This window comes from Montipora foliosa, chromosome 14, assembly GCF_036669935.1.
Source record: "Montipora foliosa isolate CH-2021 chromosome 14, ASM3666993v2, whole genome shotgun sequence".
Lineage (NCBI taxonomy): Eukaryota > Metazoa > Cnidaria > Anthozoa > Scleractinia > Acroporidae > Montipora > Montipora foliosa.
The window spans coordinates 22,335,901-22,363,400 of record NC_090882.1 but is presented as its reverse complement, the minus strand read 5'-3'; the positions used below and the strand labels follow the sequence as shown (position 1 = coordinate 22,363,400).

Below are 27,500 nucleotides of genomic sequence, written 5' to 3'. Positions count from 1 at the left end.
GACACAGTTAAGTCAAGGGTAGATTCTTTTAAGTTAGGATCTTTCCTCCACTTTCGATTGAAAGAATCACTTAAGGACGGTGCCTACTATTGTTATTGCGCATACGTTCTGCGCATCGAAATACTCGGATTTCCTATGGCTGGTGCTTATTAATACAGGGATATTTTTGCGCAGCTCAAAACTAGGAGCAGAAAGCAGAACTTAGCAAGTGATGTTGGTATGAAAAACGAAAATTGGGGGTAACCGATAATTTAGCTTCAATTTGGAAAAGAACGCCATACATTGCTTTGTATTTTAAAGCTTTTTACAAATATTGTTGATTAATTATCTTCCAGAAATGCGTGCTTACCCCCAATTTTCTTTTTGGATTTCAATAACACTAGTTAAGATCTGCTTTTCCCACATATTCAGTAAACCGTGCAAACATACCTTTGAATTAGTGGGTATCGTCCTTAACCCATTATTATATAAACTCCTGGGGGTGACACTTTACAGATTTTACTGTCTAATGCCAGACAATTTTACTTGTCAACTGGGGACATCTTACGGTATTCGAGGTGTCAATGGATAAGAAATTTAATAGCAACACACCACAACAACGTTCAGCTGCCAAAAAGAATGTATAAGGAAAACAAGAAACAAAGTTATCAATGTATCATTTTTCAAGAAACAGTAACTATTTTCAGCTGTGCAGTTAATAAAGTATCTGCAGTAATGGAAAACCCTAACAAAGAGCGAGTCTTGAAATAATACATCATTATTAAAATAAAATTTTTAATGTAGGCCAAGGAGCTAACATTATTGTACACTGTGTAAGTGGAAGAGTGGGTAGACAGCGTAGTTGTTGAGGGATTCGTGTTAAATTCACATTCAACACAGAATCTTGAGAATCAAAAGAGAACTTGCTCTGCAAACTGCCTCTTCACCATACAAAGTCATGAAGATTTTACAAACATTACGCCATGATCGTTACAAACATTAGGCCATGACCTTTACTCAGCAATGGATTCAAAATCCAGTGTCACAGAAGCTGACTATTGAGTCACACTCGAGTGTTTTCATTTCAATCCTGGTGCTAGCTTTATTGTTGTATCATCTTGGGAGTGACGCTTAGATGATCCATGTAATGAAAAAGGAAAATCCAGCTCCCATTGCCAAACCAATGATGAGCATAAATGCCATCATTGTGCCAGCAGTCTCTGCATGCTTTGCTTCTACCATTCTGGGGAAAAAAAAAACAAAGCAAATCTGAGATGTTTTGGAAATAGCAGAATGACTTGTTCACATTTATTTCTTCCAGCTTATTTATGACCCCCCCCCCCCCTTTCTGACCCCCCCCCCCCCCCCCACACAAAAAAAAGGAAATTTAAATGCAATTTTTATACAAGATGTACCATTTCCCTGAGGACTTCCAAAGTCACTGTGATAAAAGGCCTTCAGTCTAGAAAATTTTAGGCTGATCTACTGTAAAGGGCACATGTTGCATAATTTTTTCTTGGTCCATAAAAAAGAACTTCCACCCTCTATATGCTGATGAAATTAAAGCTTGTGCAAGGGCTCTTATTCAGCATGTTGATACAATGTTTTATATCTTCAAATTAAGACATCTCCTTGAAATGAAAATCCTTCACCCAGCCAGATAATTATGCAGATAATTTCTGCACAGCATCTACTGTTTTTCTTCAAGCTTACGTCCCTTCCAAAACGCCATCTACCTTTGTCCAAGTGCAATAAGAAATAACCTTCCCAAGCGCTAGCTCTAATAAACAGAAAGCAATCTACTTACGACGGTCCATACATCATACATAAACTTCCTAAGTAGCCATTAGAGATTGCAAACAGCACCATGAATGCAATGGGATAATAGTCTTCACTGAAATACACAGAGGAATTGTTTCTGGGTAGAGCATTGCAAAAGGCAAACAGAGGAAGGAATGCCACTCTGACAAAACAGAGACAAGGCAACATTATGCCATCTCTACTAGGCTGAAAAAAGAAAAACATTGTTAGATACGTTATTAAAAGCACCATAAAAAATGCAAATGTTTAAGAAGAGGAGGTCATGTTAAATAAGGCACATGTTACAAGTTAATGTGATGGCTAGGCAAGCCATTATAATGCATACATACCCATTGCACAAAAGATGCTGCGAGTCTGCCACAGAAGTCACCAACATTGAACAACAGGAAGCAACTAACTGGTACAAAATATGTATCTTCGAAAGAAATTAAAACAAAAAGTAAGTAACCTTAATTAATATGCAATAATGCTAAATGCCTCGAGGCTTCCGGGTATGTGTATAGCAAAAAATAATTCACTTCAATGCATGAGAGCCAAAACCAAGCAGCAAGGAGGAAACAAGTTATGACCTATTTTAAGATCTACAACGGCGACGCTAATTTCCTTTTCGTAAACAAGCGATGCCATTTTTAACAGTCGATGCTATTCATAGTAACCAAGTCTTTTTATTCGTTTAGCTTTCAATAAATTGTTTTAATCGTGGTGAACTTGAATCTGGAAACCCCAAAGACAAATCCAAATTACAAAAAGGACGTCCCCTTTAATTCCTCTGAACGGATTTCCTAATTTGGGTAGGTCAGTTGGAGTGAAAAAAAAAAAAAAAAAACAACAAACAAAAAGAAAATCAGAAGCAATAAAAAAAAAAAAACACAGTTTCAAAGAGTGGCAGAGGGAAGAAATAGTTTTAACATTATTTTCCTCCAACGCAGATGGAAAGCTCCTATTGTGGAAGAATGCCATGTTTACCGTGGGGCTGAAGTTGAAAATGAAAACCTGCAGAGCAAAACCAATGTTTGCATTTAACAGTAACAGTTTAAGAAGGGTTAGGGTTTACGGGGGACGACATAACCCTAACAGTTGAACCAGAAGCATTCAAATCCTGGGTAGTGACTCTCACCCAATGGACCAAGCCATCTTGAATTTTGTAACCAAGAATAATAAGATGGTAAGGAACATTAACCCTTAGCCTCCTAAAAGTAACATTTAGAGATTTTACCCTGGCTAATGCCAGTTGATTTTACCTATCAAAGGGGTACCCTTTAGGAATGAAAGTATTAAAATAATATTAATGTGGTTTCATATCACTGTACAGTCTAAGTCCATGTTTCCTGTACTGGATATATTAGGTTTGGAGGTAACATTTTAGGGTTGCAGGTGCCAAGAAACGAAAATATGTACCACAATTTGAAACCTAAAGCCGCTGTTACAGGTTGATTGGCTCATGCAGCATAGCATAGCATAACAGTACCGAGCGAGACCAGTTACACTAAGTGGTGTTACAATGTGAAACTCGTGTTTTTATCACCGCTGCGATTGCTGCGACGGTTGCAGAAGTAGAAAGCAATCCTGCTTTTCCTGAAACTTGTCCAACAAAATTCAAAAAAGTTTCACAAAACCGACCATGTTACACTGTGCAATGCCTCCTGAAACTCGTTTTGCAGCGCCGTTGCACGCAAGTTTCAGCTAAAAGTTTCGATGTGCAACACCGGCTTAAGCAATAGTCAGATGAAGATAATAAGCATACTCGTCCATTCTGAGAGATCTCCTTTGTGAACAGACTGTATTCTTGAAGTTAGAGCTGGAAAGGCTGCTAAAGTCACAAAAAACACAGATGCAACTGACACACCATGTTTCACAATCTAAAACAGGAGTTAAAAATAAAGCCAAATGTAACCAATCTAAATGTATGAAACCACAAAGCAAAATCAAGGAATAGCAATGATTTAAATCATATCATACACCTTTATTTACCCTCGGATTTTTAGAGTAGCTTGGTGTAGCTAATATCTCCGAGCATTTACCCTCCCAACCATGATACACCACAGAAGACAGACCACAATACCGGGAACTACATGCCCTACTCTTTGCGAAAAGTGTGCAGGTTCTTTTACGTCCCACAGGATTATGAACATTGAAGGGTTGTGAGACGGGACCTCTGGCTTATCGTCCTTATCCAAGAAGACTAGAGAGTCTAACCATTTGCAGATGTAATTACAAAGGCAGCACTTTCTCCTCAGTTATTTAAAGACCCCGAGTGTTGGTCCGGCCGGAGTTGAACTCACGACCTCCCGCGTGACAGCCTGGTGCTCAACCAACTGAGCCACCGGTGCGCGGTGGTAGTAGTTTACACTTTAATTTTTTACTATACAACCAAGCTAAATATCGAAACTACGCTACCTATCTACATGTATGCTAAACACAGAACATCCAAACTACACTACACATCAAAGATACAAATACTATACATGCTTCGACATCTTACAATTATACTACAATTTTAGTTTACCGGTAAGTGGTGAGTTGGAGGAAGAGCAAAGATGCTTTATAAAGAAGGCACTCTGACTCACATGTCTGAAGACCAAAAGAAATGGTGGTCTTTCATTTGTAAGGGTTTTTATTTCTCCAGGACTAACATTTACTGACAGCAAAGCTTCATTATCCAAACCTATACACAGAAAAAAAGAAAACGTGACTTAAATCAGGTGTACCCTTGCTAAAAATGGTTACAACAGTTATCAGTAACATGTGCTCCTTGACGACATTTTTTCATGTTCGAATTCTAATGCTGGCAAGAGAACAGGGGTATTGTCATGGAAACATTTGATTGACGTCCACCTAAATTTCACTTTCAAAATATGAAAAGTCACTGAGGGGTGCATGTAACTGATAACTACTGTAATCAAGTTATGCTTGATCACAATGCAAGAAAATACACTCCACTGGAAATAATGAGGAATCCTCTGATGTAAAGCTATCTGACAGGATGAAAACCATGTTTGATAAAAGCATTTTTGTTGTACAAAGTTGTTCTCGCTTTTGATTCTGTAAATACAGTGTACATGTAAAATTCTAAGTACAGTGGAACCCCACCTTACGGCCACCTTGGTAATACGGTCGCCTTATTATTGTGGCAACATTTTTTTGGCCCTGCAAAACGGCCATACATGTTTAATACGGCCAACAGTCACAATTCAAAATCCCACACAGAAGAACCCTTTTAATTTCACCCCATTAATATGGCCATTGGCGTTAAATTTAGAAAACCGAAACACCTGTGACATGTCAATTTCATTGACCTTTGTAATTTTTACTATGGTAATAGAACAGCTGATTTACTTTACAAAGTACAAGTACTTTAAGCAGCACTAATCAGTTTTCACATGATCTTAACACTACTGTAACATCCACTTAGGCAAATTGGAATTTACACACTATCACTGTACGTATATTTTGGTTTTTTATTAAAGACTGAGAAAAGTTGCTCTGGAAGTATGAATGCAATATTTGTCATTACCGCCCAGTTTACAAGTCATGAATTTTGACAATAACCCGATATATGGCCGCCCCGTTATGTTCCCAATTTTTTAAGACCCATTGATGATTGTACTGTACAACCAAATGAAAACCACTGATAAGTAATATAAATCTGTTTAATTGAGGTTGTTACAGCCATAGCCTATGACCAAAGATACAAATTTTGATTACTGTCCGTTTCAAATGAAAATCATTAAGATTAGTTTTACCAGTTCCTTGATACCAGGGAAGCCAATGCGGTTCGAAGATGTTTTTTTCCAAAAGTAGTGATAGTATTAGAGTCATTAACATAATCTATGCAACCAGCAATTCACTCTACAACAATGCACTAGCAATGCAGCCCTTAATACTATTCAAATTCAAACTTACTTAGTGCAGAACACTTGTAGTTTCCATGTTTGCTTGAAGCAGGTGCCTGCCAATTTGCCAATCTTTCTATTTGTGTATTTGGAATATGTGGAAACTCTGTAGACACAGTAAACAAAATAAAAAAGTTGTACGTTTTTATCTATTTATACTGCTGACTGCTGGAAGAGAGTTTTAAGTGGATTAAAGAAAAAAAAACCTTACTCACTTATTTCTTTCCTTTCATGACCAGGTGAGATAAAGTGACTACCAAATTTCTGAAAGAGATAGAACCATTAAAATAGAATGGCACTGTATATGTATTGAACTTAAGATGTTCATGGTACATGCAAGTATGTTGTTTCCATTTCTGTTTTTAGGCATTTAAGGAATGGATTCAAGAAGCCCAATAAAAGTAACCTTACTGTCACAACATGTCAAGAGAACTCTGAACTTCTCCAATGAACCCAACCCTGGCTAATGAGATCACAGATTGATCAAACTACATTCCCTAACATTGATGTTGATACCAAGAAAACTTTTTCTATGCAAACAGAGCCTCAAGTCTTCACCAAAGTAAAATGCTATTTTTGCCCTCCTATTTTCAAAGATTTGTTGTTTAGAAAGCAACATTTTGAGAACGGCAATTTCCAGTTACAAGAGAAAGAAGCCAAAGACCATTGGGAAAGAAATGACACACATGTACTTACGAGTCTCTGCACCATGAAATATGTTACGAGACAAATGGCTAAAACAACAGCTGCTGACATAAAATAGCCGAAACCAGAGCTCATGGCATCCTTTCCTCCTAGAAGAATGAGAAAGCAGAATTTTTTTAGGTACTAAATAAAATTTTAACTTCAATCCGTCTACCACCATAGATAGAAACAGGTCCAAATGGCTTGACCAGAGTCTGATGGTCTAGGTGAGAATTGTCCAAGACAGGGTTAAAAGTATAGTACCAAAAAAAACAGACCAGGTCCAAGGCTGTTGCCTAACAGGAGCCCGGTAGCCTGGGGCTCCCAAAGAATAGCTCTGGGCGCCTTAATTTTTCACAGCAACACCTTTCACTTCATATGTTGGGCGCCTAAGTTCTCAGCGTTTAGCTCTGAGGGCCCCTTTAAAATTTTCTTAGGCAGCAGCCTTGAGGTCCTAGACCATGCTTTATGGAACGTTGCCTTCGAGACGGACTCTTGCTGTTAACCAATAATAATTAAACAATCTGAGCAGACGTAAGCTTCACAGTAAAGTGGAGAGTGAGTTGCCAGTGGATTGTACAAGTGCTTTCTCTCATTGTTTAGCAGACTGGTCATCAGAAATGCAATGTTATCGTTCGCCTTCCAAGTGAGCCATGATGTTATTGCCACTTAATGAGAATGAGAGAATGAGGGCTCATCTTGTCACGATGACAAGAACATTGTTTGTTTCAAAAAGCAGGGCTGAGTTGAGCTCTAACATTTTCTGTTCACTTGAGGCTATCATCAGTGCAAAGCAAGCTTAAACTTATTCACATCATTATTACTGGGTTGCCTATGGCAAACCAGTCGAGGTCTTCGTTTAGTTTGTTTGTTTTCTTTTTTTTCTTTTTTTTAGCTTTTTTTTTTTTTTCCGTGTCGGTAAAAGTCTTGCCTGTCACTCCCCTGGTAAGTGGTGTCTTTGTGCATAGAGCCTTCTATGAGTATGTTCTTAGGATCGAGAGGGTAGTGGAACTGCGTAGATTTCTCTGGTGGACACAGTAGAATCATTAATTTAGCCTGCAATGGCGTCGAAAGTCATGTAACGCGAATGGCGTTTTAGTGGATCCTTAAACAAAATATACCCTTATGGAGCTCAATAATGGAAAGTCAGTTGGATAAACTAGGCAGGAAGCTCAAAAGCGACGAGTACTGGACTTCGACAACAATCTATCGCCCGTCGAGACGAAATCAAAGTGAGCTCTATTTACCTGAAGTACATGGTAATTTGACGCGATTGAGTTTCTTGTCTTCACGCACGCAATGAAATAGGAAGAGGTTTTCGTCTCTAAGAGCAAATATGTTGTTAGTTTCAATAATGTTTTCGCTGGAAAAGGATTCTGTGGTATTTTCTGCCTTTGTGAATTATAATATCATGTTGTGTATTGAATTTTCGAGCTTAAGGTTGAAATGTGATATGGGAGAAGTTTTTTAGTATTGCTCTGTAAGCAGGAAGGGTTCACAGGCCTGTTGGAAGCGTGCTTGAGTTTCAACAAAATGAGCCCCAAAATCAGTGAAAACTTGTGACGCAGATGAATAATAAAGTAGCTGCTATTTCCAAAATGATGGAATTACCTGGTGATAAATAACGTCGTACGCGTCTTGGAGAGTAAATTTTGACTTTGCATAAATAAGAGTTGGGCGATTGTGATCTTTGTTTTGACTTCGCTCATTTCATTGTCAAACTTTATAACACTTGACTGAAAAAGAAACTTACAAAAACCCGGTATCTTGCCATCATTTGACACAGATGCTTCACTGTTTGGCGAGTAAACATGCCGCGGTAACTTAATCACGGCGCCCGCTGAATTCCGGCCATGTCACTTTCGATTTTGCAATTTACTTGAACGTAGCAAAAATCTCCCAAAATGTTTGTCGCTGATCGTAACTTTTTATATTCTATATTCACGGTTCAAAATTAATGTTGTTTTGATGTCGTAAATATTTTATTCTCGATCGACCGTTCGGGAAACTTCCTTCTGCTCTTTCTGAAAACTGTGTATCAATAGTTATTTGCTTTTTCATCAATATTTGTTTTGCATAAAGCAAGCTAACAAGATCTGCACCTTGCTGAAGTCGCATTTGTTAGAGTTAATAGTATTTTCGGTCCGATGCTTCTGTTTTATGAGGGAAATGTTGTCTTGGTCTCCCATCCAAACACTAACCCCGCCCTGCAGGGCTTAACTTCAGTGAACTTTACTATTAGAAAGCTGTCAGATGCTCAGAGGGCACACTTGTGGTAAACAGAAGTTGTGGGGGAACTTGAAAATTATCAACATGTCAGCCCAGAAGCCAATGTTTGTCGCTTCTCCTTTATTTGTTGTTCTTCAGAGACTGGAATGCTGTATTTCAATACCACACAATTCAGTGCCTTCTGATTTTCTGTAGCACGTACCACAGGCAACCCAGTGTATGCTTCACAGAAGCATCTCGTTTTGAAAAAAAGCTGTTTAATGCAAATTTTCAGCAAGGCATAAAATAATTGTCTCGTCAAAGAGAAATCCATATCACCCAGAACTGATTTTTCATCTACCATTTGACAGAAATTAATAACCCTTTCATTTACTCACCAAGGATAGAAAAAATACTAGCCAGAGCAGCAAATGTGCCTCCTACACCCTGTTCCATAACAGATGAAAAACATCAAATGAGATGGAGATTATAATTCAAATTTTCCCCATCCCTTCTGTGCACACAAATGCACTAACATTTCCTTCAATATCTTATCTGCAAAATTACTGAATGCTGATTGGCTGGGGCCAAGGTAATTATGAATTAACAAGGTTATTTATAAGCACTACACATGAGTGGGAGGCGCGGTGGCCTCATGGTCAGTGTTCTCGACTTCAGATCAAGTGGTTCGGGTTCGGGTCCTGGCCGGGGACATTGTGTTGTCTACTTGGGCAAGACACTTTACTCTCACGGTGCCTCTCTCCATCCAGGTGTATAAATGGGTACTGGCGAAAATGCTGGGGGTCACCCTGCGATGGACTAGCATCCCATCCAGGGGGGAGTAGAAATACTCCTAGTCGCTTCATGCTACAACCGGAGATAAGTGCCGGCCTGGTGGGCCTTCCAGGCTTGTAGCGGACTTTACCTACCTTTACCTTTATGTGCAAAGGTAAAGCGGGAAGGACTACTGGTCAGCTACTAGTGACATTGTGCATGTGCCATCGCTGTTGTTTGCATTCATGCTTGCCTTAAAAAGTAAAGCCTTTACTCTGGGTTTGCCACCTTTGTTTTTTCGCTTTGTTGCCCCACCCATCCTCTCTTGAAGGCAAGAAATGGCAAGCAGAAGTTTTTCTCACTGCGAATACAGTGTGATGGGTGCCAAGGTTGACCCGTGGCTAGCTAGGTTGCCATGGCTACCTCTTGCCAATTGGTAGCTTAGCTAATTGCCTCATTTGCTGTATGGGACTTACTCTCCAATCAAGTATTGACAGTGATGAATAAAGAGGGGATTGTGGCTTAAATTTGAGTTGAATGCAACAGCACATTAATGTGATTTTTTGCATGCCAAGAAGTTAAAAACAGGAAACATAGGCACGAGTACCTGTCCTGTCATGACAGCTCCTGTGTATCTCTGAGGCATCATTCCACAAATTCCAAATAATCCACCCTGATAAACAGCACTGCTTACTGAGGTGAAATTGTACAAACAGAGCAGTTATTCACATTTCACCAGAAATACCAACCAGGAGCCACTGTGTACCTCATGGTACACAGCATACTTTGTGCTTGGTGTAAATACACTGTAAGGTCCAACATGCCACACTAGGATCAGAAGATTATTGTGATACTCATATTTTGGAGTATATGTGTGACAGTACATGTATCTCAAAAGGTAAAGATGGTACCGGTATTTCAACATTTTCATTATTTGGTTCAATAAAACTCAACTAAAGCCTCTACCTTTGAGAGTTTTCAAAAAGCGAGCATTGCAGATTGAATGAGTTCTCAACGATTGACTTTCAAGGGTCAACTTTCCTTAGACATTTACTGTAATGAAATTACATGTAACATGAAACATCTTTTATGAAAAATTACTAAATTCAGTTCATGTGGTGGAATATAACAAAATTAATATTTTGGTGACAGCCAATAGCATCCTTTTTCTCTGCACTTAAATTAAAGCAGGTCACATCAATTGGAGGGAGGTCATGACATGACATACAATGTGTTTCCATAATAATGCAATATGCACTCTATTGAATTTGTTGCATATTCTCAAGATTACCCAGTATTTTGAAGGCAATAGCAACACTGAGTCAAAAGAAAAAACATTTAACTGTACTCACTGTTGATAATGACAATCGTTCCAATGGTGATGTAAAAAAAGAGGGGTTTCCCTGTATAAAGTAAAACAACAGAAATACATGCATCTTAAGAGAAAGGGATTAGACAGACAAGTAATGTCAAGAGGGACAGTTTATTAATGGAACATAGTTTTTCAGTAAGTGATTAACCCACTGACTAATAAAATCATCTGGCGTTAGACTGAGTTAAATACTAAGTCTGCTCAGTTTAGGCGACAAAGGGTTAATGGGACATTAAGGTTACATGTAGTTTTTCAGTGAGTGATTGATAGGGCTTACAATCTGTACCATAGTCAGAACTAGCAATATTTTTTTACTCAACACAACAAGTACACGGTATACTTTCAAATCACTAGTACTGCTTTGCCTGGAGACTTTAGGTATATGTGACATAGTGTTATCTCCTCATTTCCAAATCTAACCTGAAATTGAGCTCATTATCTCAGTTTTGGTTGGACAGTGTCCAATGACCAACAAGGGCTTTCAGTAAGTGACTGGTATAATTATGTAGAAGTAAAAACTATCCACAAGTGGACAGCTAACAACGTACCCACTTGGATGATTCAATGTTTTCTTTAAGAAATAGAAAACATGTACTGTGTTTCTATCGAATTATAGAAACACAAGTGAAAGCTTGGGAGAACGAGAAATGCTGTGGGAACACGAGCCGCAGGCGAGTGTTTCCACAAAAGGAAAAATGCCATTTATAAAACCCATGGGTAATTATCATAATTTCCTAAACTTAAAGCAGCCTGGAATAAAGTTCCACCAAAAGAAGTTGTAAAAAATTATACTGTAGTTGATAGATAAAAAAAGCTAAGGTTGAGGCCTTCGTCATTACTTACAATTTGTGGTGTCGATAACAACAAGGACAGTTGTTACCACAAAGCAAAGCGTCATGATACAAACAGAAGTGAGCATTCTAACTTGAAGAGGGACCCTGAAATGACAAACAATCAGAGTTCATTTCAGGTGAAACAATGCAAAAAAAACAGGCACAAAATAAAACAAAATGAAATGTTCTTACTTGTGTTTGAAGAGAATGTTAACCAAAAACATGACAAGATTTGGACCCATGGCTGCAATTGCGAAGTAATTCTCAAAACTGTGATGCCACTGAGTCCCCTCCAACTTTTCTTGAAAATACTAAACAAAATGGTGAACAAACAATATTAGCCTCAATGCCAACAAAGCCCGACAGACAAAAAAGTTTTACTAACCTTGTACCCCTCTGGTCCCAGAGCTTTTTCTTTCTTCTGAAGCGACAACAAATGCCGAATCAGAGAGAGAGAAAAAAACCTCTGGTTTCAGTTCTTACGAATCTCACTTCCATGTACATGTAATGTTTACAGTCTAATTTATGACTGTACATTCTGATTGGTAGATATTTAACCCTTTAAGCCCCGAGGGGTTCCCCATTGACGAGTAAAATCGTCTGGCGTTAGACAGAGTAAAATCTATAAGTGCCATTTGGCACTATCGGGGCTGAAAGGGTTAAACGGGGACATAGTTTTTCCACGCTGTTAGCTTAACCCTTTAAGCCCCGAGGAGTAAAATCTATAAGTGCCATTTGGCACTATCGGGGCTGAAAGGGTTAAGGACAGTGCCTAATAATTAAGGTATTTTTGTGCGGTTTACTGAATAGGTGGGAAAAGAAGATCTTAACAAGTGTTATTGAAATCCAAAAATAAAATTGGGGGTAACCATGCCTTATTCAAGGATAATTAATCAACAACATTTTTAAAAAGCTTTAAATTACAAAGCTATGCATGGCATTCTTTTCCAAATTAAAACCTACTTATCTCTGAAAAATGCTTGGTTACCCCAAAATTTATTTTTTATTTTTGCTTTCTCTGCATAGTTTTAAACCACACAAAAATATCCCTGTCCTAATAAGCACCACTTATAAGAAAACCAGAGTATCTCGACATGCGCAGATTGTATTCGCAATAACAATAGTAGGCACCGCCTTTAAACATCTGCGCAATTCAATTTGATTGGTTGGCATGATTGAAACAACCGAGGAGAAGGTGGACATATTTGTCACATTTATAGCTGACAAGTGTGGGAGATGGCGTGACTGTCGTTGGATGTTTTTTAGTTATGATTTTGAAGAGTTTGACAGTTGGCGTCTGCATGGAAATGAGATTCACAGGGACTGAAACTAGCAATTTTTCCCCGTTCGATGTCGTAACTTCCTGGCTAAATTTCATCGGAGAAGAAGGAGAAGAAGGAGAAGAAGGAGAAGAAGAAGGAGAAGGAGAAGGAGAAGGAGGAGAAGAAGAAGGAGGAAAAACTTCTAGGACCAGGGCACACATCTTGGTGCACATATGAACATTTTTATGAAGGATAGTGGTTAAAAATAATAACTCTTAACAATGAACACAAGACTTACAGCATGTGCAGTGATGAACATGTTCCACGGCAGAAGTGTACCCACTCCTTGAAGTAACATGATGAAATACACAATATTAAATCTGAAAGAAAAATTGTAAGGCATCACATTCAGCTTTGTTGTACAGGCATCATTTATTCAGAAATTATTATTCTCATTTTTTTGGGGGGGAAGGAAGAAGCTACCAAGAGTCTTTTAGAAAAAGTACGCAAAAATGCTGCGACTGAAAGTTCACAGCAAATTAGCAGTATACTAGCTAGGTACTTAACAAAATAAAACTGACTGCAACAGATCTCTTTTTTACTGAGTGTTTATAAACCTTAATTTAAGTTGTGTAACAGTGGCAATGTTATATGGGAGTGAGACAAGGTGTCTGAGGGAAAATGAGACAGCAATTTTGAGAAGGACTGAGAGAGCAATGGTGAGAGCAATGTGTGGTGCAAAACGGATAGAGGAGAAGAGGACAGAGGACCTGATGGAGATGTTGGGATTGAAGGAAACAGTGGTTCAGATGGCAAAGGCAAATGGAGTGAGAAGGTACAGACATGTGTGGATGATGGGCATGTTCTGAGAAAAGTGTTGGAGTTTGAAGTGAAGGGCAAGAGGAAGCGAGGACGACCAAAGAGGACGTGGAAGACACAAGTGGAGAAGAAGAGCACGAGCGTTGGTTTGGAGAAAAAGGGCGCCATGAATGGAGCAAGATGGAGAGTGGGAGTTAGAAAGATTGCTGACAAAGTGGGGTAAATCCAGCCACCCCCGTTTACGGGGATAAACCCGGACCAAAATTGGATTGATGATGATATATGACCAGCCCCGTGAGTGGGCAAGATGAACCAAATCCTGCACTGTGATTGGCTACCTGAGTGGGCAAGATGGAGCTATACTGCCTGCTCAGGATTTCTGGCTTGGTCCCGCAAGATTAAAGATCATTTTTTTGGTGCTTTACCCCATAAAATAAATCCTTTATTGATCAAGCTTGTTTGGTCAAGATGGCTGCATGGATATTGGCCTTGTTCTTTTTTTGTGTGTTTATGGACCTCGACTTCGTCTTGGTCCATAAACAAAAAAAGAAACTTGAAGAACTTGGCCAATATCCAGCCATCTTGACCGAACAAGCTTACGTATAACTTGTATGTATTGTATTGCACCAACACAACCTGTCTTTCCGATCAATACACATCCGTTAAATTACTTCAGTATCAACTGTATCTCTGTGAACAATATTCTAAAAACGCTTACAACAACAATCCGTTTTAGGATGGTTACTAAACGTTGTGCAAAAAATACTGAAGAATGGTTATAAATTTGAAATTCACGAAATGATGCAACAATGGCGACGCTGCGCCCAAGTATCAACATCTTGCTGGGATCGGAAGCGGAATACAAAGCGGAGAAAGCCGTAAACAAGCTAAAATCTGCGTCCTTATATTGTTCTATCGCTGGAGTTCAACAACTTTACAAGTCTATAAAAACTTTCGGAATTGGTTACTTCGTATATTCAATGCCAACTGTCGTAAAATGCCCAAATTTAATATTAATTTGAATTGATGATCTGACATGTATTTACAACGATCTATTCAACAAGTTCCACTCCAGAACGAAAATCAACCATTGAAAAAGCTACCCTTTGATTTTGTAGAGGTAAAAACGAATAAACAAATTAAACTGTGCTTCAAGATTGTGCCATTTGCAAACGCAGCCTTCGATAAGCTTACTGTTTCACGCGTTTAAAACATTAGCTAAAGTTTACCTATTTCGAACCCTACCAAACCTTAAAGTAACGCAAGCGAAAACTGCCATACCTATCTGTAGGTTCCATTGCTACGAGAAGGGATTTCTTCATATAACCGTTTTCTCTTTTCTCAAACGCAACTGGACTAGTATCTATCTTCACTTCTTCTCGTCCGGCTCCCATGTTTTTTGTCTTGCGAAGGGAGACGTCACCCGCTCAAAGCTTTGCAAAACAATACTCCGGTTTTCTGACTACAAATCCCTTAAATCTATTCGAAGAGTTTCCTTGGTTTTTTGGCCTGCTGACTGATCAAGCATGAGATGAAAACCCTTCTGTCGAAAAAAAATTTCTCAGGAGTAAGCCGATGCGGTTAATTCTCCAAGAGCACTTGCGCGACCGATTATGCAATTGGTAAACGATGGGGGAGGGTCTCAGAATTACATTTTATTTTTCATGAATATTCATCTTCCTCGTTTCTCTATTTAACAATAAGAAGAGTTTTCTGTGCTTGTCTATTCCTAAATAAACTCTCTTCGACCAGGTAAGATGTTGCACGACGGTGAGAATAAATATTAAATAAAATTATTGTGTGACAACTACCCCTGGACAAGCAAAGAAAACCGTGTTGTGATCACGCGCAGGTCTGTCACGAATTGAAATAGAAAGTATGATATAGAGAGATTTATGATTTGCCGAATCATAACTTGTGATCTACCTTTAGCCAGGCAAAAGATTTAGTGAGTAAACATCACTATTTCATATGGAACTTACGTTCCATTTCAAGATACCTTTTGCATTTTTAACGGGTTTAGTGACCGGAAATGGAAAAGAGTTGACAAAGATGCCATTCATATGCTGATGTGTTTGGAAAGAAAAAGGAGAAAAAACGCTATCGAGCTAGTATCAACAAATGTAAATACGAGGAATAACTTTAAAACGCCAATTTCGTTCATCCTAAAATGATGAAAATATACAAAACTGGTGTCATCTGGGGACCAAGGTCCCCCCAAAGAAATGTGTAACACAACCTGAATAAGTGTAAAGGTCACGACTTTTAATACCACCGAAACTGGCCATGGAAAGAAAAAAACATAAGTTAATAGAGTTATTGAAAAACATAGCTTACATTTGGATAGAATAAAGGATGGAAATATATACATGTGTTAGTCACTAACAATATATTAATTATAAGTTTAAGCTCTTAACTGGGGTTAATGAGCCCTAAGGGAGTACTATTTATTCCTCACTTGTCCCTAGTGTACTCTACTCTCCTCACCCTCGCAATCAAGGCTTGTCCAGTAGTCAAAAGCTCATTGTTTAGGTCAAAGTACTTTCACTTTTACAATGTTAAAGCGGTTGCCAAAGCTTCCAGTAGTTTTCCACAACATCACACGATTCTCACCTGTTTCACCTTATGTAAATCCCCATACCATTAGTCAGCCACATTTCAGCTTTGCTCTTCAAGCAGGTACCTTGAGTTGCACTCTTTAAGATCGCATTTTTCCCCCCCCCCCCCCCCCTCCCCCACCCAACTGGAAGCTTTGTCTCCTTTAAATTATTGCCATGGCTGTGCTTTGTCATGCAAATTCTTTCATTATACTATCCTCATCTATTTTATTTTAGTTTGGGTATTTTGTCTCATCGTTCGTTATGTACATTATATTATTCCGCATGTTACCAAATATAAAATAATTGCAAAGCTAAATTTAGAAAACTCAACACTAGGTGTGTCCTTTTCCATTTCTTACTTACTTATTGGTGGCAGGGAGGTGCACCCTGGGCTGCACTTTACCCCACAGTAGGTGGGACAGCCTTCCTTGGCAATAGGTCCGGATTGCTTACTCCAAGATGGTTAACTCATTATCTGACCTATTCCCCTTCCAGAAGGGCACCCCTCTTCTGGTCCACACTATGTTACATTCTAACGTAGGGGTTGCCTCTAAAGACACCGCTACTCTAGGGGGTCCTCCTAGGGACACCGCTACCCTAGGGGGCATAGGCTCTGCCTTCCCTGCCACCCAAATTTTGCCAAAAGATAGTGATTAACATAATAATTATAATTGAAAAAAATAATAATAAATAGATAAAAGGAGATTCTGTGTTCCTCCTTTTCTAGTTTCACAAGCCTTGCAGAGGGTGGGGGGAGGAGTAATCATCATTACCCTCAGTTGCCCATGCCCCTCTCCTGGGCATGCGAATATCCTCCGTGGCTTTCCCCCTCATTAAATAAGCTTAACTTTTATAAAACCAAAATTTCTCACATCGATGGGCCTTGGGGAGGGAACTCCCATATAAAAAATCAATTCTTATTTTTCTTTGGATTTCAAAACTATGTCAACTAAACAATAAGAGACCAAAGGTTTAAGCCTTGATTTAAAAAAGACACCTGTTTATAATTTTAACTAGAATTTTCCTATCTAATGAGGCCCTGCCAGGATGGGGGGGAGGGGGGGGGGGGGTCCCATGTCGCTTGTCTGAATTTTAAAAAGTCTTGTGTCTGTGCTTTGTCAATGCTTCACCATGGCTTCCTGTTGCTGTCAGAAATTTAAAGAAAGGATGCCATCTGTCGCGATTTCACTTGAAGTGCTGTGAGTCGCTACTTTTTAGGCCATGTCGCTTGTCGGATTTTACCCTGACCGAGCCTCTTTAATGGTCCACCATTACTAACTTCAAAAACTTGAGAGAGCTGGATAGAAGATAAAATGCCGTCAAAGGCTCATTAGTTTAATTTAAGAATTGAAACGTGTGTGTAGGCTGCAGAATTAATATACGGGGTGGGGGGGGGGGGGGGGACTCCCATATAGAACAGACGGGGATGCACGTCAGAAATTTTGAATTTAACCCCTAAAGGAGACCATCTGGGTGTGGCTAAAGCTTTTTGTGACCCCTAAAGGAGACCAATGAGGGCGTGGGTTAAGCAAATTTTGACCCCTGAAAGAGACCGCTTAAAACACACACAAATACGACATGCAACGAGGTTTAATGATATAAAGACATAATCATTGAATGCTTTTATCTAAAAGTAGTTTTTAAAAGCAAAATTCGACTTCTGTTTTTCTTCGCGTAATTCTGTTTCTTGGCGGCTTAAAATATTGGCGCTTTTCCCGGAACACCCTAAGCAAGACCAAAATCCAAAATTTATACCCCTAAGCAAAACGACAAGCATCCCCGTCTGTTTCATATGGGAGTCCCCCCAACCCCGGGATTAATATGCAGCATGGGAGTTTTGGGCTTACAGATTATACACTTGTGTTTTGCATACATAACCTGCATTCACACACGTAAATCTTAAGCTAGTGAGCCTTTGACGTCACTTTTCCCTGGATCCATTCCCCCTGAGGTCCAATCAGTCAGTTTTGAACAAGAGTGATGGCGGACCGTGAAATCCAAAACTGACACTCAAAGTAAACAGCTTTTGGCTAAAGGTCAAAGCTCAAAATTTTGCCAGTCAGGTGTTAAGCAAACACACTTTCAAAATCCGAAGAAAAAAGATGTGATTTTTTTTAACACCGGGACACTTTAAGTTTGTATGATTAGCAACAGTAATTTACCCCTAACAAATTTTAAGGGTCCAATGAGCTGTCCCAAGGTACCCTAATCATCTTTCAAGAAGTGCAAATATCTTGCAAGTTTAATAATAACACAGACTTGTTTGGGTGTTAGCTAAACTGCAGAATACCCAGCTACTTATTTTCCTATGAATGGCATGTTGATTGCTCTGAAAATACTCACTGTAAGCTTTGGTGAAACTGTGTAAAATAATAAAAGTTCAAACACTGTGACATCAGCAGCTAGCCAAGCCTAAAAAAAATTTGGCATCCTTCTGTTCGCAAAAATTTTGTCTCAATGTCATATAACATGAGAGGCTGAACGTTCAGATGGGGTTTGCCTAAAATCTGAAATCCACAATCCAGAATCCAGAATAAGAAATCCGTAACACAGTGAAAGTTGAGCCTTAAGGTTAAAATTACTACGGAAGCAATAAACTCAACAACAGAGATATTAGCTTATTCAAATTAAGACAAATAAAGTTGAAAAAGCATCTCAATTGTAGGTTTTTTAAAATTATTATAAGGTGAACAAAGTCGTAATCCAATGGCACTTTTCACAGCATTTTCTCTTTAGAATTTAAAATTTTAGGAGACATTTTATAAACCACCATCAGTATAATTTTTCAAAGTGCCTTTCCTTCCCGCCAAAGGTGGGTGTTGCATGATGTCAATCAAGCGAGAAGATGGCTGATAGCGTCTCGCTGTCATAATATATTCGCTACAAGAAAAGAGGCATGGCATTTTTGCCTTCCCTCTTTTCTCACGACGTTGGTTGAGAGCGACATGGAATATGAGGTGAGTCCTCTTTGGGTATTATAAACACTTGATCGCAGCCACAATTATTTGTGAACAGGAAAAAACAGACATGAAACTAAATGCACTTCCAGTATCAAGCACAGTTTTCAATAAGAATTTAGTAGGCGGAGGGCAGAAGGCACGAGCTTGTAAGGGGGGGGGAGGAAGGGTCCGGGGTATCCTCCCGCAGGAAAATTTTGAAATTTTGGCATCTTAGAAATTATGTATTTCCTGCATTGAGGAGCTCAAATTAGGCTATTTTACATGAAACACAACACTAATATCGTTAGATTTTGGGTTTTTATTCATAAAGAGTTCATGGTCCATGGACAGAAACCAAATCGCCACCAAAAATTATTACTCAGAATTCAGACATCTCTTTTGTTTTCTGTGAACAAATTCTTACTGATCTAAGGCTCGTGGTTTGTGCAAATGTTTCTCATGTTATTTGTAAAATTAGGGGTTTGGGGGTGATTTCCAAGGAAAAGTAGGCAGTGAGGCAACAAATTTCGCCCGGCGCAGGCTCTTAATGAGAACCCCGAGTGTCAGAATACTACTTAGTATACATTCAACATCAACCAGTGACCACATGAGGTATCAATAGGTGCAAAGGTTTACTTGTAGGGCTTGTATGGGAGAGGCAAGCTAAGACTCACAGGCTCCAGAAGAAAAAGAAAAATCTCAAAAAGTTGGATTCTCTCCCTCAGTTATTAAATGAATCCCCTCCCAAAAGAAGTCAGCACGTGACAAATTACTCAGAGAGATAAAAGTACCGGGTAAATATTTGCAAGACGCTGGATCATTTTGAGTGACTTTGTATTCAGGATCATACTCCGGATTCCGGATCTCTTATTCCAGATTCCTGACTTTAGGCAAACCGCTCAAATGTCTGAGCCACCAAAAATTAGAGCGTTTACATGAACAGGAGTCTCTCTCCTCGTCGAAAAGACCACCCCGCTCACCGGTGGCTCAGTTGGTTGAGCACCAGGCAGCCATGTTGGAGGTCGTGAGTTCGATTCCAGCCGGACCAACACTCAGGGTCTTAAAATAACTGAGGAGAAAATGCTGCCTTTGCAATTACATCCGCAAATGGTTAGACTTAAGTCTTCTCGGATAAGGACTTTAAACTGTAGGTCCCGTCTCACAAATATCTTCCATGTTCATTAGTTCCCTGTGGGACGTTAAAAAACCCACACACTATTCGAGAAGAGTAGGGAATGAAGTTCCCGGTGTTGTGGCTGTCCTTCGGGAGTGTATGGGTGGGTGGGTATAGCAGGTACACATCAGCTGAATAGCTGCCAAAACTTCAACCTGCCCAAACAAATACATAACAAACGTAACAAACCTCTGCTAGCTAGCAGGGAAGTCATCTATATGACACAGCGAACGGGAGTTTGCTTTTGCTGCACGAAAATTACCCTTTTGTCACTTTTTTACCTTCTCATGAGAAGTTGATCCATATCTGTACAATTTTTGGGCAAAACGAAAATTTGCGTGCGGTACATGTAAATCTACCACGTAAATGCGTAAATGGTCGTTGTAGCCTGAATCTGTTCTTTACATTTCATGAAAATAATCTCAGTATAAATGTCTTTTAGAAGACACTATCACTGTGGAAAGCTGTCTCTTTTCAGCGGCGCAACAGCGGTTCAAAGTTGGCCATAATCCCATATACATTTTGCTGTGTTTGCCCCCCATTGAACCAAGATGGCGCCAAAAACCGTGGAGGGGTCTATGGTTGGGTTATTAAATTGGGGCTTTAAACATAGTCAAATAACTCACTTGTCAACCGGTATCAATGGAACGATTTTTTCATCTTTCAAGAGACTTTCCTTTGCTTCCAAGTCGTCGCAAGTTTCGTTTCCCATTTTTCAAACCAAGAGTAGCTTTATGAGATAATGAGACCACTGATCATCACATGTTATTCATGGTTATTGTATTCGACGACTTGAGAGATTGTTCACGATCGAAGGTACACGTTTTGCATGCAGACCAGGGACCCGAAAATCATTCTTAAATCGTCAACTGTCATAAACAAGTTCTTTTTTAAGTAGCTCAAAGATGTTTGACTGATGTACTACCTCCATCGCGGAAAAACAAAGAAAATGTACCGTGATATCGTAACAACAGCTAATGCACAACTTGCTATAGAAACGCCAATCGCAATGCTCAAAAACGCATGCGCAATTTCTTGGCCTTAAAGAAGGGGGTTCGAACTAGTTTCAACAAACTGTACCGTTTTGGAAGGATTGAATCTACCCAACTGTTTCATGCAATGACAAAGTTAACAAGATGCACTCATTAAATTAATGTAATGTCACCATGACAACGAAGTTGCCATCTAAAAAATGCACTACACTGAGTCTGCAAACGCTAATATCTCAAAAATGAATTTGGTGAATTCTGGAAAGTAATTAACAGGCTCAGATAAACTCTCTGCAAAGTTTGAAAAACATTCTCAGCTGTTACTTCAGCCACCTTCACAAATGCAACTAGAAAAATTTAAGGTGGCTCTGACTCTGCTCCAGAGAATATTTTAAACTTTGTAGAGAGTTTTATCTGAGCCTGCTAATTGAGACGTCTACTATTTCTAAGATGGAAAGTGGAATAACCATTATGGTAGGTAGAGAGGGTTGGTTCCATGGCTCAACTGTTGCGTGATGATGTTCATAATAGATGGCCATGGAGAGGAATACGAAGATGATAATAGTCAAAGCAGGGATCAAAGAACATTTTGAGCTCTATTTACAAACATCACTGAAGCATAAAAAGTCAGAGATTTTGGGGCTTAAACAATGTCCAATGTAGCCTTGAATATTAAAACTAGTGAGTAATCAAAATTATTATTATTACAGAAAATGAATAAAGCACACTCAGGCAACTTGAACATCTTGATGGAAACACTGCTTGCCAGCCAAGCAAAAGCTCTTCATGTAGATATGAACGCGACGAAAGATATGACAGCAAAAAGGTTTTAAACACATTTTCATTTTCATTTTTGTTCTTACCACATTTTGACGTCATCTGTGATCTATTACTGAACAGACACACGGCAAAATGGAATCTATTTGTTAAATAGATAATGGGTAGCGTAGCCAATCAGAGAACGGCATTTGTGATAGAAAACTTTTAGATTTATATTAAAACTCAAATTTATAGCAACACGGTACATGTGTTCTATTTCTTAAATAAACTTAATAGAAAACTATTGCCCACTCTATACTGCACAACAGTCGTTTTCTTCCATTTTCGGAAGGCGCGAAGCGCCGTAAGCGTGATCCTCGCGTCTCTCCCCATTCTCCCTCGCCGTTTCTACACTCGCTCCAGACCTTTCATTTGAATATTATTTTACCGTGTCGCTTGCGTTCGCAAAAAATACGACTGTTTTGCAGTCTATGCCCACTCAAACTCATTAATAATTCATCAAGTTTCAACAAAGCGAATCGTGACCGTGACACTGTTTGAAGATCTGATCTTAATAAACACGGATTGTCACAATTTTATTATATAAAACACTCAAGACAGTCTGACTACATTTCCAGACACCTCAAAGTTTGCTAAAAACAATGGACTAAACATGATACTGGTATTTTCAATTCTCTGCTCGCTGTTTGGAAATGAGGTCAAACTTGATACACAACTTGTGCAATGTCAGCTTTTTGAAAAATTCATCTATGCAAATTAATTCCAGATTGAACTTCAAAACCATATTATTACCCATATGAATTTGACAGAGACCTTTAATTATCCCTTGTTGAAGGTTCACTGGAATATCTAGAATTTCCGCTCTTAATGTTAAATTTTTTTCAATACTCCAGTTACTTATTTCCTAAAGTATTTTCATGTCAAATTTGGTTAATTCTAACAAGCGGTTCTTGAGAAATGGGCGCATTTCCAAGGCTATCCCGCATTCAATCACAATGGGCCCTTTGCATGATCTGGTCACAGAGTATGGAATAACTTACACCGGAACGCAAGTTACATAGTAGGACTTCCAAAACAAAGGAACTCGTACCAGTCCAGCTCAATTTTCCTGTTTTGAAAGTGCCACTGTGTAACTTGCATCCGAGTGTAATTAATTTCCTACCATGTGACCAGATCGTGCAAAGGGCCTATTTTTTGTCTTACTAAGCATACGCTGCATTTAACTGGGTTCTTTCGATTAACAAAGAAAGATCTGTGAATTGTAGAGTGTTCTGCATCGTTATGTTTTCTAACATACATTTCTCATAAATAATAACATAAACATATTTAACCAGGGTAAACAAGTTAGCTAATATTGTTATCAAGGAGACTAAAACCATCAAAACACTGTGTTCAATTAATTAGGAGGAAAAGTAGTACAGATAGCAGAAACATTGAGGAAATAAAAATGATTGCTGTATTGAAGCCATGTTTGTTTTTTGCAATCCTTGCACGCATGCTGAATTGCGTTAGCAAGTGCATACACAAAAACTGTGTTCAGCCACCTTAAGAAGACATTATCCCAAGCATTTTCCAATTTCCTCATATTAAATGGGTCTGGTGTGTACTATGATAAACACAAAGTAGGCATGTTAACAAATTTAGTAACTACGGTTAGAAATGCCAAATCTGATCTTGTTTGAAATAACCTCAAAGCTAAAGCTGTGAACTACGCAACCCTTGCAAAAATTAACAATCAGCAAAACAAAACTCTCTTTTATTATTCACCAATAATATTCTCTATGTTTACAATTTAGTTGTACCATCTCAAAACACCGACACTTAAAGAGCTCTACCATACATCTTCACAGTAACAAGTTACACAACAGTTGTGTTACTATTGACAGTTTGCAAACAAGTACCAATCTGGTAGTTTTAAGAAATCTGGTAGTGTTGAGAAAATTCCTCAATGGTGAGGGGTGCAGGGGGATGGGTGGGGCTGAACGAAAGATTTCCAAGTTGACACAAGACCGCATTCAAATGCCTCAAGTGTATCAAATTTGTACTTGTTTACCCAATCATCTTCTTGTTAATCTTTTTAAGCAAAAACAGGCGACAGATGGAGATTACATCTCCACCCCTTTAAAAAATCACGAAAATTTGGAGAATTTTACAGAAACGTAGTAGTCCAGCTCATTTGAAAATACAGTATGGAGAAAAGTAACCAAGCTTTATCTGTTTAGGAATAAGACATCTTAAGGCCTTACTTTTGACACTCAGTTCTTTAATTAAGTGTGTCGTCAAACTACTCCAAACATTAGCGATTACTTAATACAATTGCATCTCTTAATCTAGTTTACCCTTGAAAAAGGCATCTACATGATCTTTAACTTTCTTCTTCAACACTGCATCTTTACGTTCCTGCTTTTTACCTCTGGTTAGAAGGAAATCCCACAATGATGGGTGGACAACCATTAAAAAAGTGACAGTGCCTGCAAGAACCTTACTGATGGGTATGTCAGTACTGCTTCCCATTATAAAAGATATTAAAAAGAAAAGACCAACTACCCATACACTTAAAAGAAAAAACAGCTTTTTCACACTGTTTCCTACTGGTTTTATCTTATCACAAGCAGAAGTGAAAAGTCTCTGTGGAATATATTGTACATTCCCTTCTTTGTACTGATTCAACTCACTTTCATGATTGTTAATGCATGCATCGAACAGCTTTAGAAGAAGGTCATCATAGATGTTGGTAAAGAAACTGTAACAGGTCCAGATGATGTGCCAAACCATAATATTAACGGCCAAATAAAAAACAATTTCCACAGGATAGTTTCTCGCAGCAATGTAAAAACTTGACAGAGCTACTGCCATTGATAAGAAACAGCAGAACAAAAAATATACAATCCAGACAACAGAAAAGCAGATAACACTGAACTCAGCTATGAAGAGACCTAACTGCGTGTATCGATTTTGAGACCAGTTCTTTGTGAACCAAACTCTTCCATAACACAGGGAAATAATTGGAAGAGAAGCTACAGTATCCAGGATAACTAAAGCAATGAATAGTAAGCCACTAAGGATCATAGAAACTAACTTCCATACTACTGGGCATGAACTTTCATCCTCACTTCCCGAAGAAAGCCTACCTTTACACTTTGGATAAAAATCCTGAAACACATCTTTCCAGTCTTTCTTGAAAATTTCTAGTAAACTGCAACCATTGTTGCATTTGACGTTAACCGGAATCTCACAGTGCTTGGGAAGATCTGATGCTTCCTTGCATTCATCACAGGCCGACCAAGAATTACTGGGATAAATAAATTGCATTAAGTAATGGTTACAGAAGAAGCACACAAAATGTTTCCTAAATAAAAAACTGGGCACCCAATTTGATGAAGACAGTGGAAAGCAGAAAAAACCCATTCTGAAGATATAAGACACAAGGCAAAAATACAGGAACCCTGGGTATACCTCAAAGGTGAAGTTAAACACAGATTTGATCAGGAATGGAGAGGGAAGATTGGATGCAATTCTAGGATTACATAATCTTGGTATTGCAAGCACAAAAACATCAGCTATGATAGGGATAAATAGTGGAAAGATTATCAAAAGAAAAAATTTCAGTAACTTATAAAATAAGCTTAAACGGCTTTTGCTGTTGGGGAACGCCTTATTGGCAATGAAACTTCGTAAGCCTACTGGGCTGGCTGGTGCTCCAGTTTCCATCGCTGGAACACTGTCTAATTTCCTATTTTGAATCTTCGCATGCTGGACACCAGTTTGCGGCTTGTTTCGCTCAAATTCTCCCATGGCAGAACTACTCCCACTGACTCTATGATCACTCGTACCACCAGAATGAGTCTGAGAAAACTCTGGCACAGTGGCTGGTAGCTTTTTTACTTTTGCTGCAGGTCGACGTAGGCCCACCATCACGGAATGTTCATCGGTGCTGTTGCGTTCCTCGCTCCCAAAAGCATTGTGCCCTGATGCAGCAGTGGAACTGCCAAGCCCTAAATCATGAATAATCCCAGGGAAAAAGTCTTCTCCATGCTCTGTGGCAACAGGTCGAGATGAACGACATTCCTTTCCAGCATCTCGTCTTGCTGTAGCTGGCAAAACAACTATCTTAATCGAGTCTTCCTGTTCGGTAGGACTACGAGTTGCTTCCGAGGGAAGATCTTCCCCCGGTTCTTCAACGTTGATGGCACGCGAGAGACGTTCGATCTGAACTGTCTTGATGGTCGCACAAAACAACGTTAAGAGGGATGGGATGCACTGTAAAAACAACAGCAAGAACAAGAAACTCCAAATTCTGACACGAGTCAAGTCCGACTGATCGAATTCAAGGCGGTATTCAGGCGACATCGAATTGGTAAAACCAGCAGAAAGATGGAATCTTCCTCCAACTTCAACATAGCCCAGATAAGGCGTCTTTTGGGAGTTCCTGACACTGTTCCTCAAGTAAAACAAGGGCGAGTAGATCGCATGTAGTCCGTTTGAAGAAATACTCCCTGTTTCGATTGACGTGGGTTGCAGGAGACAAGAAACACTGCTGTTGACGGATTCAAGATCCGTGCTTTCATCTCCAAATAAAAACTGACGTCGCGAGAGATGTTCGATCAAGAAATCTGAGAAATGATTGTCAACATCAAATGCTACGATAATTCCAACTGTGATAAAGTTCCACGAGTTAACAGTTGCGTCGTCTGTACAGTTTTGGTGCACTCGTTTGCTGAACTTGAAACTTGCTCGAATTTGCTCGCATGCTCCCACAACTTGCTTATAATTAACATCACAAACCCAGTGGCATTGAAAACCTTGTTTTTCCAAGTCCTCCACTCTCATAACATTCATCAGCAACAGTAATAATATAGCAGACGACATTTTGTACAAGAAGACAAGTATGGATCTGAGTTGTACCAATAAAAGACACGATCTAATGCAACGTAACCGGTTAAAACTGCTTTTGTTATCTTATTTCACAGTTCAGTGAATTCGCTAACTCCAGTGGAAAAACACACTACGCGCGCGTATTATGTATTCCCGCTTTCCCAGGGCATACCGCCAAAACTAGTACCTAGAGTCCAGGGTCCGGGTGGGCGCTGTTCCCGAAGCCAAAAGTGACAGAAAAAATAAGGGGTGATCTGGATCAGGATTAGTGATCAAAGATCTGTCTGGATCATGGTGCATCAAAGGAACCGGCGCGGTGAATCCACTCTGGTCATGGATTCACCGGTGCCTTTGATGCACCATGATTCAGACAGATCTTGGATCACTAATCCTGATCCAGATCACCCCAAAGGAGTGTGCACGTGACGTCATCAAATTCTCAAATCCAAAACTAAAGAGTCAAAAAAAAAAACCAAACTAAAGAGCCACTAAAAGTTT

At 39.1% G+C, this 27,500-nt stretch overlaps 2 protein-coding genes across 3 annotated transcripts; both read right to left on the bottom strand.

Moving 5' to 3' along the window:
• Nucleotides 1-757: 757 nt before the first annotated feature.
• LOC137985628 (equilibrative nucleoside transporter 1-like) lies at nucleotides 758-21,479 on the bottom strand. Of its 2 annotated transcripts, none has more exons than XM_068833263.1 (15): nucleotides 20,985-21,479; nucleotides 13,125-13,206; nucleotides 11,757-11,875; nucleotides 11,575-11,669; nucleotides 10,712-10,762; nucleotides 9,967-10,052; nucleotides 8,984-9,032; nucleotides 6,390-6,487; nucleotides 5,909-5,957; nucleotides 5,704-5,799; nucleotides 4,368-4,465; nucleotides 3,545-3,659; nucleotides 2,130-2,215; nucleotides 1,787-1,986; nucleotides 758-1,222 (listed from the first exon to the last, which is right to left on the bottom strand). In XM_068833263.1, exons 1-15 carry the CDS (start codon nucleotides 21,068-21,070, stop codon nucleotides 1,111-1,113), a joined length of 1,422 nt encoding a protein of 473 aa, XP_068689364.1. In that variant the 5' UTR covers nucleotides 21,071-21,479; the 3' UTR covers nucleotides 758-1,110. The 2 variants fall into 2 exon arrangements, with proteins under 2 accessions (XP_068689364.1, XP_068689363.1); XM_068833262.1 differs by lacking the exon at nucleotides 20,985-21,479 and adding an exon at nucleotides 14,927-15,214.
• Nucleotides 21,480-21,924: 445 nt separating this feature from the next.
• Nucleotides 21,925-27,130, bottom strand: LOC137985014 (uncharacterized). Its single transcript, XM_068832408.1, has one exon. The coding sequence runs from the start codon at nucleotides 26,994-26,996 to the stop codon at nucleotides 24,453-24,455; it is 2,544 nt and encodes an 847-aa protein (XP_068688509.1). The 5' UTR covers nucleotides 26,997-27,130; the 3' UTR covers nucleotides 21,925-24,452.
• Between the last annotated feature and the right edge of the window lie 370 nt (nucleotides 27,131-27,500).